General features: G+C 49.3%; 1 protein-coding gene across 3 annotated transcripts in view; it reads right to left on the bottom strand.

The window, feature by feature from the left end:
* PMEPA1 (prostate transmembrane protein, androgen induced 1) overlaps positions 1-12,127 on the bottom strand; it is a 43,108-nt gene extending 30,981 nt beyond the window's left edge. For 2 of the 3 annotated variants that reach the window (XM_027881246.1, XM_027881248.1), the window contains exon 1: positions 11,999-12,101. In XM_027881246.1, the coding sequence (XP_027737047.1) occupies positions 11,999-12,101 (103 nt within the window). Of the gene's footprint in view, positions 1-11,998 lie in introns of all 3 variants that reach the window. The other variant, XM_027881247.1, reaches the window with a different exon arrangement.
* Positions 12,128-13,885: the final 1,758 nt, after the last annotated feature.

The following is a 13,885-nucleotide window of genomic DNA, read 5'->3' as shown; positions in this document are numbered from 1 at the left end:
CCAGCAACATCTGGAATTTATCCCTTCTTCCTTCTGCAAGAAAAAATAAATCACGCTCTATTCTTTCAGAGAAAGAAAAGTGATTATATAGAATTATAATGCTGGAAGAAGATAGAGAAGAGCAGAGATTTTCTTTGAAACGCTGTTTGGACAATTAAAAAGGGACAGTTTCAAAGAAGCAGCAAATCCTATCTCAGCTTCTTCCGCCCTGTCTCACAGTGCCAGGCTTTCCTCCCATGCGTTGGCTAAGACACTTATGAAAGCAACAGATTCTTTTCATCCTCACAAGACCTTAAGTAAGCTAGAAAGAAAACCAGCTCTAAGGCCTAAGTGGTTAAAGATATACCAAATAAAAAAATTATTCTTCCAATTCCTGCCAACGGGATTTGAAGGTGCCTTGATTTCTCTGGGACCGGCTTTCCTGAAGAGGATGGCTCAGTCTGTTCCCAAGAGAGCCAACGCGCCGTCTCTCCAGACAGAAGAACGGAAAGGCTTTAAACATTAAAACAGGAAAGACTATCGGGATTAATATGAGGATGCAAGGTCAAAATGAGATTTCCTCCATTTCCTCAGGCTCCTGACCCCAGAATGGCTGGGTGACAGCCCCACAGCATCACCTGGCCCCAGCCACAGCCAGGGATGCCTGGGTTCAGAGGGAAACCCTTCCCATCCTTCCCGAGGTGGGGAGTGAAGCAGCCACTCTCACGCCAAGCCCACAGAAGTGCCTCCAGCTACTAAATTACCCAACGACTTAAACGAACTGCATTGATCAGCCTGGAAAACAAAGCTGCAGATCCTGGCATGTGCCCAGCTAGGAGGGTACAGCTGCATTTTTCACCTGCAAGTAGTTACAACCATAGTAAGAGACACCCCTTCCCTGGCCCTGACACCCCTCCCTGAGGGGAAGGACCAAAGGGCAAACACAGGCAAGAGGGATCCACTGCTCCAGACACCTTTCAGACAGAGCAGAGCCTCAGCAAATGACAGGTGTGTCCAGTTTTGCAATAGAGGGCAAGGCTGTTCCTAGAACAAGTCCCATTACTTGGGCTCCTCAACCCCCATCTCCTTGGCTGCACTGCACGTGGACTGGATGCAGGATTTCATCAGGACATTAAACTCAGAAGCTGTAAAATCACTGTGCAAAAACCCAATTATACCTATTTTCGTAACTGCCAATTTAAGCTTGTATTTAGGTCCCCTCACATACCCCTATGTTACATAAAGCATTTCTTCCACTTGAAATGTAGCTTTCTAAAGGCCATTTTGCTTAATTTAATAGACTCTTAATGTGGGTCTGCAAATCTCAAGAAACGCAGCCAAGGAAGACACACGGCCGCGAGCTGGAGTGTGATCCCCTCCCGAGCACCCCGCAAGAACAGGAGGGGATGAAAGGCCTCTCCAAACCCATGAACCTGCTGTGACTGGAGTGCACTTGTGGTCTGAAGAGCAGCAAAACCCCACGGTCAAGTCAAAAGAGAAATTCCTGAACATCTGCACGCACCGTTAACCCCCTCAAGACCACCCAGCACTCCGCAGGCTGCACAGCAGGATGGATCCCTCCCTCCCTGCACAACCAGGAGCTGAGCTGAGCCCACTCAGGCATGCTTCCCTGAGATTTGAGAGAGCTGCTTTCTGCACTTTAACTAAATAAACGCAGTCATCTCTTTTTCTTTCTTTTTTTAAAAAAAAATCTACACTAATAAAAAGCTCATAGTGCGTCTATTAAATTGAGCCTGTCCATTACATTTAGTGTTCCTTACAATTCAGGCCTGGATGGCAAGTCAGTGGAGGTTGAGAAGTATTTATCAAGAAAACCCATGAGAACAATGAAGATTAAAAGCTATCAGCAGGACAGGACGTCTGTAACCCTGTAGTTGTTCTGCATCTTGCTCAGGGCACACGGGACCCCCATCAGAGGCCTCTGCCCTCTCCTTGTTCCTGAGCCCATCTCTGGCACATCAGCCACCACCTGCATTCCCAGCAAGAGCTGAGAAAGGCGCAGTGTGTATATACTGCTACCAATAACTCACACCAGAGAAACATAAACCACTGATTGCATTACACACCAGTGATCAGTATCGTTAAGTGTTACACACCTCGTGTGTGCGTCTGAGCACGCTGGAGAGGGAGACACTGAAAACATATCTTGCCCTTAAAGCAAAATCCCAGTACAGTAATAGAAGTGAAACAATAGAAATGAAATTTCTGCTTATTATATGGGAGATAATTGCAATCTAAGACCATTTTCCTCTGAACTGTATGAAGCAGGTGTCCATCGATCATGTTTCTTAAATGTCCCAAAGACATCACCGAGCAGGCCAAGGTACTTTCAGAGCTCAGTGCTGAAGAGCCTAATCTGTATATGCTATTCCAAGTTATTGAAGCCAAGAGACCACCCTTGGTAAGGCTGAATAATGGGGGAAATAATGAAAATAACAAAGAAAGAGCAGGACTTGCTCCTCCAGAAAAACAGCTGAGATATCTGCCCTTGCAGCCTCTGACTGATTCTGGAGGAACCAGGTCTCACTGCACAAATACTCAGGAAGAGCACAAGGAAATACAGCTCAGTTTCAGACCTGGAGCAGGCACCAAGGACAAGCCCAACCCTGGGCCATCTCAGCTGCTGAGCTGTGGGTTTTTACCCTGTGGCCCCAAGAGTCAGCTGGGACCCTCAGTACCGTGGGAAGGAGCACGGGAGGGTGTGGGAGGCGCAGGGCACAGCTCTGCTTTGAGGGGATCTTCTGTTTTTGTAAGAAATAACAACATTAATCATAACATTAAACAGAAACCACTGAGGGAGAGAATTTCCAAGCTTGCTCAGCACAGCGCCCAACCCACAGGGGGACAGCCAGCAAGCGGCCACGGCAGGGCAGCTTCCCTGGGACTCGTCCTTGGCAGCCACGGATGGAAGAGGCGACAAGCAGAGTCAGGACTGTTGTAGGACTCGGGCTTGGAAATGTTAGTCTTAACGCTCAGCGGTTAGATGTCTTTTGGGAATTCATCCAAATGGCACTGCTTCCTTCCCACTTGCCCTGCAGGTAAATCTAGCATGTGGCTTACACAATCTGTTGACTTAAATAAAGCAAGGGCAGAAGAAGAAAGCTGTTCAGACATCAAGAGAGACTCATCAGTCCTTTGGGCAAAAGTCTGGGTCACTTCCCCCTCCTCAGCATACTCGGGGTGTCAGCCAGGGCCCCGTCCCCCTCCGTGGGAGCACGTGCAGTGAGGGCGCAGCAGAACCGGTCACAGTGCTCAAAACATCAGCAAAAAGGACAACAACGACATGTTGCCAAATTCTTCCATATTTTTGGCCAGCGACGATGCTTCAATTCAATTTAGAGAAACTGGAGTCCAGGAGCTCTGTGTTCCAGTCAAGTCCTCTGAAATCAAACACAACTGGGCAGTGACTGTACAGACCGCCCAGGGCTCGAGGAGATGGGGCCACAGCTATTTCCAAACGTCACTGTGCTGGTCCACCTGTACTTCCAGCTCATCTCTGATACCCTGCAGATGTGGGATGTTTCCAAAGCACTGAGACCACTCCATGCTCTGCAAGTTCAAGATCTTGCTGGATGCACACATTTCAGGTTCAAAACCAGCTGCAATGTGCAAAGCTGAAGAGCAGGCAAGCAAGGGGTTCAGAGTGATCTCACCAGCAGCTCTCATCCCTGTGCTTCTGGGGGCTTCTTGTCCTGCTATTTCCTGCTGCTATTCTCAAACTCCCTCCTCCTCTCAATCAACTCCAGCACTGAGTGCCAGCCCTGTGGCTCCTGCACTCCTGAGCACGGCAGGAGCAGACTCCCCCAGAGCAAAAGATGAAAACCTGAACAGAGCAATTCTGACAGAGCTGCAACCAGGGAGGATTTGTTCTCAGTTACAAAGGGAAAATGAATTCTTACAAATAGGATGAAAGTAGAGGAAGGCTACCTTGTCAGATGCTGGTCACCTTCCCTCTGAGATTTTAAACCACTGAAGATGCATTTGGAAGGAAAAATGACTCACCTCCACCTGTCTCTACTAAGATCACACAGCCATTCTACCTTGTGTGCCAATGACAAATGCTACCCCTGATCACCAATACAAGCAAACTAAGTACAAGGCCAAATTCTGCATGTAAAGCATAAAATGACTCAGGTCTGCCTCTACACATACTCACAGTGCAAGTTCCTGTCTAAATCTTAAGGCAGGCAGAAGAGCCTTCCACGTCAGTGAGGATGGTGAGCTCCTCAGGAGGCAAGCTAGACACTCAATCCATCTCTCCTATCAGATCTGCGTTAACATTTAAACAGGACCTGCTGTTGTGATCTTTAGCAAGGAGCAGATGTGGTTTTGAGTAATGGTTAGCGTTACTTAACCGGTTATATTCACCAATGTAATTGACACCTATTCCATCATCCTTAATACACCCACTTCTTTCTCCGATACCATAAATAGATTAGAAAAGTTTCTGCAGATGGCCATGACCCCATTTGTTTGTGCACTTAGCCATGTATGAATCACTCTTGGCTTGTAGCAGCACTCTGGAATTACTGAAAGATAACTAGTCGGCACAGACACCAATAAATGAATCATGCTTTCCACAAGACCAAACCTCTGGGCTTTTACAGACTCCAATTACAAAGTAAGAAGAAAAGAACAAAGAAATTACTCAGTCTATTTGCACAAAGTCATGCAGAGTTGATTCACAGTTTTACAGAATTATTACTGACAATCATTTGTAGGGGGTTAGAGTAACAAACCAGCTACTTTACATATTGGACAGAATGAGGAGATGGGAAAAAAATCCCCAAACCATGTCCTGCATATATTCTTTGAAAAGTAGCATTGATTTTTGGTGCCAGTACCTCTTTTCATTCTTGGTATGCTCCAAGCCCGGGGGTTAATCAGCTTTCATTCGCCAAGGCGAAGTTCTGCTTTGCTGGGTTGCTTGGGCCAAGTTTGCAAACGTGGGAAATCCTGTTGCACCTGCTGGAGTGCACAAACCTCACACCAGCAAACCATCCCAGGCACAATCCCTCAGCTCCACAGCCAGCAGCAGGGTCTCAAAAATGGCTCAGAGAACTGCCATGTGCAAAAGCACTCGCCTTTCTAACTGCACATTTTTGAATGTACACTGCAAGTGAAAAACTACCCAGTCTGAGGCATTTTATTAAAGATATGTGCGAGACTGAATACACCAAACACCAACGTGTGAACCACTTGAAAGCGCTGTGGACGTCCACCAACACTGACAACTTGTGAGACGAGTTCCCAACGCTGTGCAAGGTATCCTCATGTAACACCACAGCCCAGGACACGCCAATATACACCACACACAGCAAAAAAGACACCCTCTGCTAAAGGGAGCATCAGACTAGTCCTGTTATCAATGAGAAACTGGAAGTCTGACTGCTTGGAGAAAAAAGGGGACGCTGATAGATTATGACCTCAGCAATGCTACCTCACTGTATGCAGTGAAAAAGTAGTGTTAAATCCAAGAAATCCAGAAGTGAAGGTGGACCTGATGCAAACATGAGTCTGGACGGGGACCAGTGTGCTGGTTGTAGCATCTCTGAAGTGAACAGAGTCACTGACAGTTTGAGAGAGGATGTAAATTAAACATACACACGACGCTATTTGTCTAAGGCCTCCCAGTGATGCCACCCTTTGCATGTCACTGAAGACCCAACTTCCTGAGTGAATTTACCTTGGAAGTTGTATGTGTGCCCTGTTTTACACTCCTGCTCCACTTGGTCCACAAGCAGAGAAGAGCTGCCAGCCTGGTACAGCTTAGAGAGCCACAGCTCAGGAGGGGCCAAAACCAGCACCAGAACAGCTACCACACAGCTGTAAACTAATTTGGGAAAACTTGCTTATTTGTTCTCATGCTTGAGGCTTCTGATTTCTGAAGTGAAGTATAGACTCCACCCCAAACTGGCTACAAGAAGGAAAGGTGCTATGCAAGATTTACATTAAAACCTTAATAAACATTCCCAATTCCTACCCCTCTCCATTACTACATAAATTAATCCAACAAGCTCTCTTGTATAAGAATATGTAGGCGACAACAATCTTCTCCCTTCAACAAGAGTTTATCTGAGGATGTGCTGTAGATAGAAAGGAAGGAAAAAGATTCCCAATAGGCTTGTCTTTTGAAAGCTTGAGTCACTAGAACCAAGGTCTCCAGGTGCAACACAGGACTAAAAGGATGAGTGTGCTAAACAGTAACGTGTCCTTCAGAAAGGAAAAAAAAAAGCTAAATCAGGGACCTGCAGTATGAGGTGGATGCCTGGATAAACACTGTACAACAGACCGCAGCAAAAATGCTAATGCAAGTTTAGTTTTCACACCAGAGAGATTTCAAAAGATTTGCAAAGCTTTGATAATATTTAACATCTTTACTAATTTCCTTTTTGGTGCAATCATAAATTTACCATGGTAGCCAAAAGATCTGGGATGAACTACAAGTTCTAGCTGGCTCCAAAGCCAACAAGAATAATGTGTGCTGTTACTATTTTCTCTGAAAACATACCTCTGCAAAACTGACTCAAAATGAGAAAAGAAATTGTGAAACTGTCATTACAAAGAAGCATTTAAAATGCAGATCAAAGTGCTGCCTTAGAAGCTGTATTCCTTGCCAAATCATCAAAGCTCTCTTTACTCTCAATAGCTCCCCAAATCCTCTGATTTGGATGATAAATTCCTACAGCTGAAATTTATCTACTTAAAAAAAAGAAAAAACAACAAAACCAAACAAAAAGCCCAAACCCCACAACTCTTCTTTTTATAGTTACCAACTCCTTCATTAACCACTTGATTGAACCACTTTTTGTACCTCTAAATTAACTTTCACAGATGTGTTTATGCCTGTGTGCACACACAGACAGTGAGACTTCCTCAGGTATGGAAAAACTTGTCAGTTCTCAGCAGTGTGTGTGTGCAGGGTCTCACCAGCTCTCAGCGGTGTCTGTGTGTGTGTGCAGGGTCTCACCAGCTCTCAGCTGTGTGTGTGTGTGTCTGTGTGTGCAGGGTTTCAGGTGATGACACTCAGGTGGCTATTCCTGACTCATTACTCCTCGAGGAACTCCCAGACCACTACTACATTCCCTGCAGCAAGGAAGCAGCAACACAGCAGCCCACTAATCAGCTCTGAAAGATGGAGATGAGAGGTCACATCCTGCTGTCCCAGAGGGGAGCCCTGTGCTGAAATCCTCCCCGTTCCTCTCTGGTGCCGGATGCGGCCGCGCCGCTCACAGACGGAGCAGGTCTCTGATGTGCTTCCTCACCTGGGATCTGCCCGAGTGACCTACCTTCTGCCACCCAAAATAGTTATAAAATAATCACCCAGCAATTCAGCCAGACAGACAGGAAGAACACTGCATAAAACATGCCCATTGACATCAATGATTCCTGTGCTTTATGGACGTCTGCGAGTGTGCTCGTGGTGTGAACCAAGTTTCCACTTAATTGCAGCAAAGTGGCCCTTGTACCTCTCTCCTCGTGAGCTCTCCAGCCAGGCTTTATTACTTTGATGAAACGTGCCAACAGCAGATGCACCGTGTATTGGAGAATGGGAGGGATCTGATAAGATAAACCACACATGGGATCTCCCTCCAGGAAGAAAACTGGCAGGCAGTTTTTACACGAAAACACCATTGCAAATAAATTACCTTTTTTTTTTTTCACTACTTGGGCTTAGCAAACTCTGACGGTTGCTACAACACCGACAGACATGACTGCACAATGAGTTACTCAGGAAAGAAGCTGGATTGTAATTACTGTCTATTAGTGACACCATGTATTTTGGTACTTCCCTTGGAAAGGTCTCCTCACGTCTATCCGTTTCTAATTTAGGTTTACAAATTCATTTTAAAGCTGGATTTATCAAACCACCACCTTCAGCCTGGGAAATCTAAAAATATTAGTACATTTGGTGAGCAACAGCAAATAAAAGTAAGGACACACACGTGTGGGTTCCATCCGCAAGGGAAAGCAGCGGTAGTTCAGCTAATTCAACATCTTGAAAATTCAGAGGTGATCCCAGGCCCTACCTTGGGAATTCCTGGCTTTAAAAATAAGGTTGCTGTTCCCAACACACACTTCAGTGCTGGTCCTCTCACAACTCAGATCTGAAAACATACTACTAAACAAAACAAAGGCATATCTAAGGCTCTTTGGGGGGGTGGAGGATGCCTCCATGGCAGAAGGTAACAGGACTTAGTGCAGCAAACATCCTCCTCTGAAAACACCCTGATACTGACTGAAAAGGAAGAATTAGCCATGTCTTGTCTCCACTTTGCATTATAGATGATCACCTCTGATTATACAGGATCACCTCTGGTGCCGTGTGTGCCGGTCCTGCTGTGCAGCTCAGCACAATCCAGGTGTTCACCCACAGGAAAAAAAAAGCAAAGTTTGACTATTTTCCCTGCATTTCCGCTTCTGTGTCTTTTCATTCCCCCATTCAACACTGATTACAAAACACTAAAATTAAAATCACCAACTGAGGGCACAAAACTAATTTTAAGAAAGACCTCTGTGCTCTCCAGGCCTTTCCCTGGCTATGAGAGGCGAGACCTGCAGGGCTGGAACTTCAGCGTGTCTGGGTCCCCAGGGATGGCCAAGGGCATACACAGACAGCTCTTAGGCCACCATAAGCAAAGCCATCCATGCTTTGCTCCTCCTGGATCGTACCTTGGGACGCTGATCTCAGCAAAAAGCAGCACTTTGTCACGGACACATGGCCAGAGCCAGACACAGGGAACTCCCTGGTTTGGCTGAGGTCAAACTGAGATGCCACAAACTGAGCATCCTCTGTGCCAGCCCTTTAAGGCTTGCTGAAACTATGGTAGTATCTCTGGCTTCCTTCTATGAGGAACACTTTGGGAGGGGGAATAAAGAAGTACGTGGTTATTATCCACTCTGCCCTGGAAGAAGCCATAACTGCCATTGACATAGTGTCAGAAAAGAAACATATTTGCCAAAAAAGCAGTCTGAAGCGGAAAGGAGACATGAACCAAGGTTTGAGCCATCTGCATTTGGTTTGTTATTAAACCAAAGAATGTGAAAACCTAGAAGCCCTTGCCTGGACAGAAACCTGCTCTCACAGTTGGCGTCACCGGCCAGACACGGTGTTGCCACCAGCCCAGGGCACTGCGGCCGAGGGGACAGAGGTGCAACAATGCCAAAGGCTTTGGATATTGTTCCTGCACCAGCAAAGCCTCTGCCCAGAGCCACCCAGCCCTGAGCAAGCTGCCCTCACACCCGTGCCCGCAGTCACCCTCCCGCAGGGATGCCCAGGTGCCCATGGGATACCCGGTCTTGGCACCCAAACCCTCGGGGGAGCTGTCCCGGTGAGGAGCAGGGAAGGCAGCGGGGAGGCAGGCACAGCACCCCACTCTGCCAAAATAATTAGTTATTTACAGACTCTTCCACCACCACGGTCACCCCTGACCTCCTTCGGCAGCCGGCGCGATTAGAGCCCACTGCCGCAGACGTCTGGCTGCTTAACACCGCCCGGCACACTGGCACTCCAGCCCGGCGAGACTCCGCGCCCCCGCCCCCAAAAAACCCTTTTATAATCCTAATCTGGGAGCGCCACACACAGAAACCAGCTGCTTCCTCCACCGCAGCGCCGCAGCCTGCCATACGGAATGGAGCCCGCAAGGAAATGTTCGGGGGGATCGGCTGGACAGTTAACCTATTTAGAGGGTTAACTTAGAGGAGTTTGCAGTTATGCCGCTTTCCCTGAAGCGTTGGTGCCTTGGTAACTTTTGGCTGAGAAATTAAAGAGCATCTGGTGGTGGCTGCTCCGAGGATCACTCGAAGTTTTATTAGAAAGATACATAAAATCAAGAGACGGGAGGAAGAAAAATGCCATGGGATGAATTTATCTCAGGGAAGCTCAACTCTGTCCTTCCCACCGAAGCCAGGTGGAAGAAGCGATCAGGTAACAGCCCCTGCAGTGCAACCAAAGCTCTCCTGGAACACGGAGGTGAGTGAACACTGCCCGCCATCAGCAGGAAATAAATAATAACATTGACGATAAAGAAACCTACACGAGCATGAAATAAGGACGGGCAGCAGCAAGGGAGCTCTGTCCAAGGCTCCCAGGAGCTAATGGGAACTCAGCGCCTGAGTGTCAGGACCCCAGAGCTGACAGAGGGCAGGGGACAAGTCAGGGAAGGACCTCAGGAGCTGTGTGGCATCAGGCATGGGGCTCCCACAACACCCATCCAAATTCAGGCAAGGTCTCCTCCACTCTTCTTCACTGTCCCCAGCCTCTCCCACCCCCCCATGCATAGCTGGCACCTGTCTCCTACCAAGCCTTTCATACACTGAAAAAAAATGGGAAAAAAATTATAAACTATGCTGCTTCTAAAAAGTCATGGAATGAAATTAAAAGCCTGAGTTGTTCCAACAAAACCTCATGCCAAGAGTTAGACTGGAAGAGAAGCTTTTTCTTCAAAAGACATTACACATTTTAATTCACAACTTTTATCATAACCATGAGCCTTGATCAGACACAAAGTAAAGTCTCTCATCCTTGGGATTCTGTGGGACAGTTTATGTTCAGCAACTGGCTGACACAAAAAAGAACTGTATCTTCATTATTTATACACTGCTATTGGTATGCATATCTAGCCCGGCCTGTTAAAGTCAGGGAAGAATAATGGTCTATTCAGTACCGGTAGTGTTAATAAAATCAGGCAAATCCAGCTTAGTTTTGTCTGAACACGAATGAGATTAAATCAAGATTAAAAGTGCATACAGTACAAAGGGTATGGTTTATGCTAAAATTCAGAATGAACACATTTGAGTACCCGGTATACAAATGCCTGCAGACCTTCCCTGGGACTCAGACACCTGAATTAAACAACGATGAAACTGGAGAAGGAGAAGGCAGATGACACTGGACAAAAGCCATCCAAAATACCAAGGGACAGATGCTCTGCAGCCCCGCTGGAGGTAACGGGGAAGATCCTGTGCTAGCAGAGACAGGCACAGCTCAGCTGGCTCCCCCTGCACACACCGAGCGCCAGCCTGCCCCGTCGCAGTGCCAGGAATATATGCAAAATCCAGACTCTTTCCCAAGTTTTCCTTTTGGGCCATTTTGCATTAGTCTGTGCAGGGTTTGGATTTCACGGCACTGAACTAGGAGCTAAGCAGGGTACAATCCTGACTACCCTCCCGGGCCAGGATTCCTAAAAAATCTTCCCTTTACAGAAAATACCATTTGCTTGAAACTGCCAGAGCCCAACTGATTCCTCTTTCCTCAGCAGCAATATTCCTTCCCTCTCACCTCTGTGCACTTCATTTCCAAGAGGGAAAGAGCACACAGAGAAGTGGTGGATATTTAGGTCAGGCAGTGGCCTCACTGCTACTCTGCGAGGGCTGAAAGATATTAAAGAAAAAAGGCAAATCGCCCTTCGGAACAAAAAGCCCCGAGGGGCTGGAGACGGGGGGAACAGGTTCCCAAATACATGCCCTCTCCGGGTGTCCGGACCGCGATGCTCCCCCGCCCGGTACCGAGTGGAGGGTGATTTACCCCGGGGGTTGCGCAGACCCCCGGGGGAGGCTCGGGGGCCCCGCAGCATCACCCCGCAGGAGGGAAAGGCGCGGGGTAGGGGCGGCTGCGCCCGCCGGGGCACGGCGGGGAAGGGGCGAGATGCGGGCGGTGATGGTGCCGCGATGGGGAAGAGCGCGGATCTCACACACCCGGTGCCGAGGAGCGCCCAGTGGAGGCAGATCCCGGGAAAGCTGATCCCAGGGAGCTCCGCCAGCCCGGCCCGCGCCGTGTCACACCCGCACCAACATCCCAGCAGCAACAGATGAGAGACCAGGGCTCACACGGAGGGGGAAGGAAAATCACTCCGAGAAAGCGCATCGCAGCGAAGGGTCCCGGCGCCGCCGGGAGCCCCCGCGGAAACTTCCCCGCCCGCGGCGGGGCCGCCGGGCGCTCCCGCACCCACGGGCACCTCCCGCACCCACCCCGGGGAGCAGCAGGACTAGTACTTACTGATCTCCATGCTCTGGAACAAAGACCTTTTGCAGTTGCATGTGCAGGACACATTGGGCTGAATAGCTACGGCCGTGCTGTTCAGCCCCATGAAGTTATACATTTAAACAAAAAAAAAAAAAAAAAAAAAAAAAAAAAAAAAAAAAAAAAAAAAAAAAAAAAAAAAAAAAAAAAAAAAAAAAAAAAAAAAAAAAAAAAAAAAAAAAAAAAAAAGGGGGGGGGGGGGGGGAAGAAGGCGACGGCGACACAAAGAACTTCCCGGCCGCCGAGCGCTCCCCGGGCAGCACCACATAAAGCCGGGGCTCCTCCTCGGCGCGGGGGGGCGGAGGGAGGGAAATGCAGCTGCGATCAGAAATTGGAAATAAAAAACCCCGGCGCGGCGCAGCGGCCCCGGCAGCGGCTCCGCTCGGCCCCGCGGCTGCTCCGCGCCCCTCCGGCCCGGGAGGCGGCTGCGCTGGGCCCGGAGCGGCAGCCCCGCACTTTTGTGGGGCGCGGCGCGGTGGGAGCGCGGCCCGCCCGCTCCCGCTCCGCTCCCGCCCCCCGCGCTCATTCACGGCCACGGGGACGCGGCCGCGCCGCCGCCGCGGGCGGGACCGTGACGTCAGCGCCAGACGGGGACTGCCCTTCCCTCCTTCCCTTCCCTGCTTCCCTGCTCTCCTTCCCTTCCCTTGCCGGCGCCGCCGCCGGGACCAGGGGCGGGGGGAGCGCGCCCCGCGCCCCGTGCGGGACCCCCGGGACTCGCCCAAAGGGGGCGCGGGGCTCACGAAACCACGGAATCACAGCGTGGGTCAGGCTGGAAGGGACCGCAGTGGGGCACCTGGTCCAACCTCCCTGCTCCAGCAGGGTCATCCCAGAGCACACGGCACAGGATTGTGTCCAGACGGCTCTGGAATATCTCCAAGGAGGAGACTCCACACCCTCCCTGGTCTCTGTTCAGTGCTCGGTCACTGCACAGGGAAAAAGTTGTTCCTCATGTTCAGGTGGAGCTTCCTGGGCATCAGTGGCCGTGGCCTGTTGTCCCGTTGCTGGGCCCCCCGAGCAGAGCCTGGTCCGTGCTCTGACCCCTCCCTGCAGGCACTGACAGACGTGGAGAGGGTGCCCTCTCAGTGTGTCTTCTGGAAGCTGAACAGGCCCAGCTCCCTCCGCCTTTCCTTGTAGAGAGATGCTACAGTTGCACTCATGCTCCTGCACCCACCTACTGTGGATCTTTAATACACCACCCACACTGCTGAGCCCACCCTTTTCAAAGCCCACCCCAGGTGGGTCTGGTGTCACCCACCATTGCTGGCCTCCACTGGCCCCTGGCAGAGATTTTGCACATCAGCCCCCAAAGCACCGGGATTTAGGCATCCTGCAGGAAAACCAGCCGTGAGCCAAGCTCACCCCACCCTGCTACAGCCCCACAGCCCCGAGCCACAAGGCTTCAGCCTCACCTCACACAGCCAGTCCCCAGCATGGCATATCAGACAGAAAAAAAGAAAGAGACTGGAAAAGAAATGTGGAGGGAAAACCTGGGCCACGGCTGAACTTGTTAATTATCTTCCATGTTAATGCCAGTGATGCTGCTTTCTGCTTGGAAACCATTCCAGACAAAGACATTCCCACTTTGTTTCAAACCATATGCTTTAAAATGGAGTGACCCCATTCACTCCATAGACAGGTAAAAAGAAAAAACATCATCTTTCCCTGAGGGCTCAGTGTGCCAAGCTTTAGTAAAGACAGATTTTATATTATTTTTTTTCCCAGGGAAATAAACCTGTGAAAACAGAGGTTTATAATGAAAATGCTGAAACAAGCTTAACTGCAGCAGTGCAAAGTAGCTGCTATAATACTTGGTGAATCCTGTTACTGAGAGATAAAGGCAGCTTCAGTTATCTTCTAAGAAAG

This window comes from Empidonax traillii, unplaced genomic scaffold (genome assembly GCF_003031625.1).
Source record: "Empidonax traillii isolate 1590-97213 ecotype Southwest subspecies unplaced genomic scaffold, ASM303162v1 scaffold86:size2944007, whole genome shotgun sequence".
Taxonomy (NCBI): Eukaryota; Metazoa; Chordata; class Aves; order Passeriformes; family Tyrannidae; genus Empidonax; species Empidonax traillii.
This window is presented reverse-complemented; position numbering and strand designations above follow the sequence as displayed.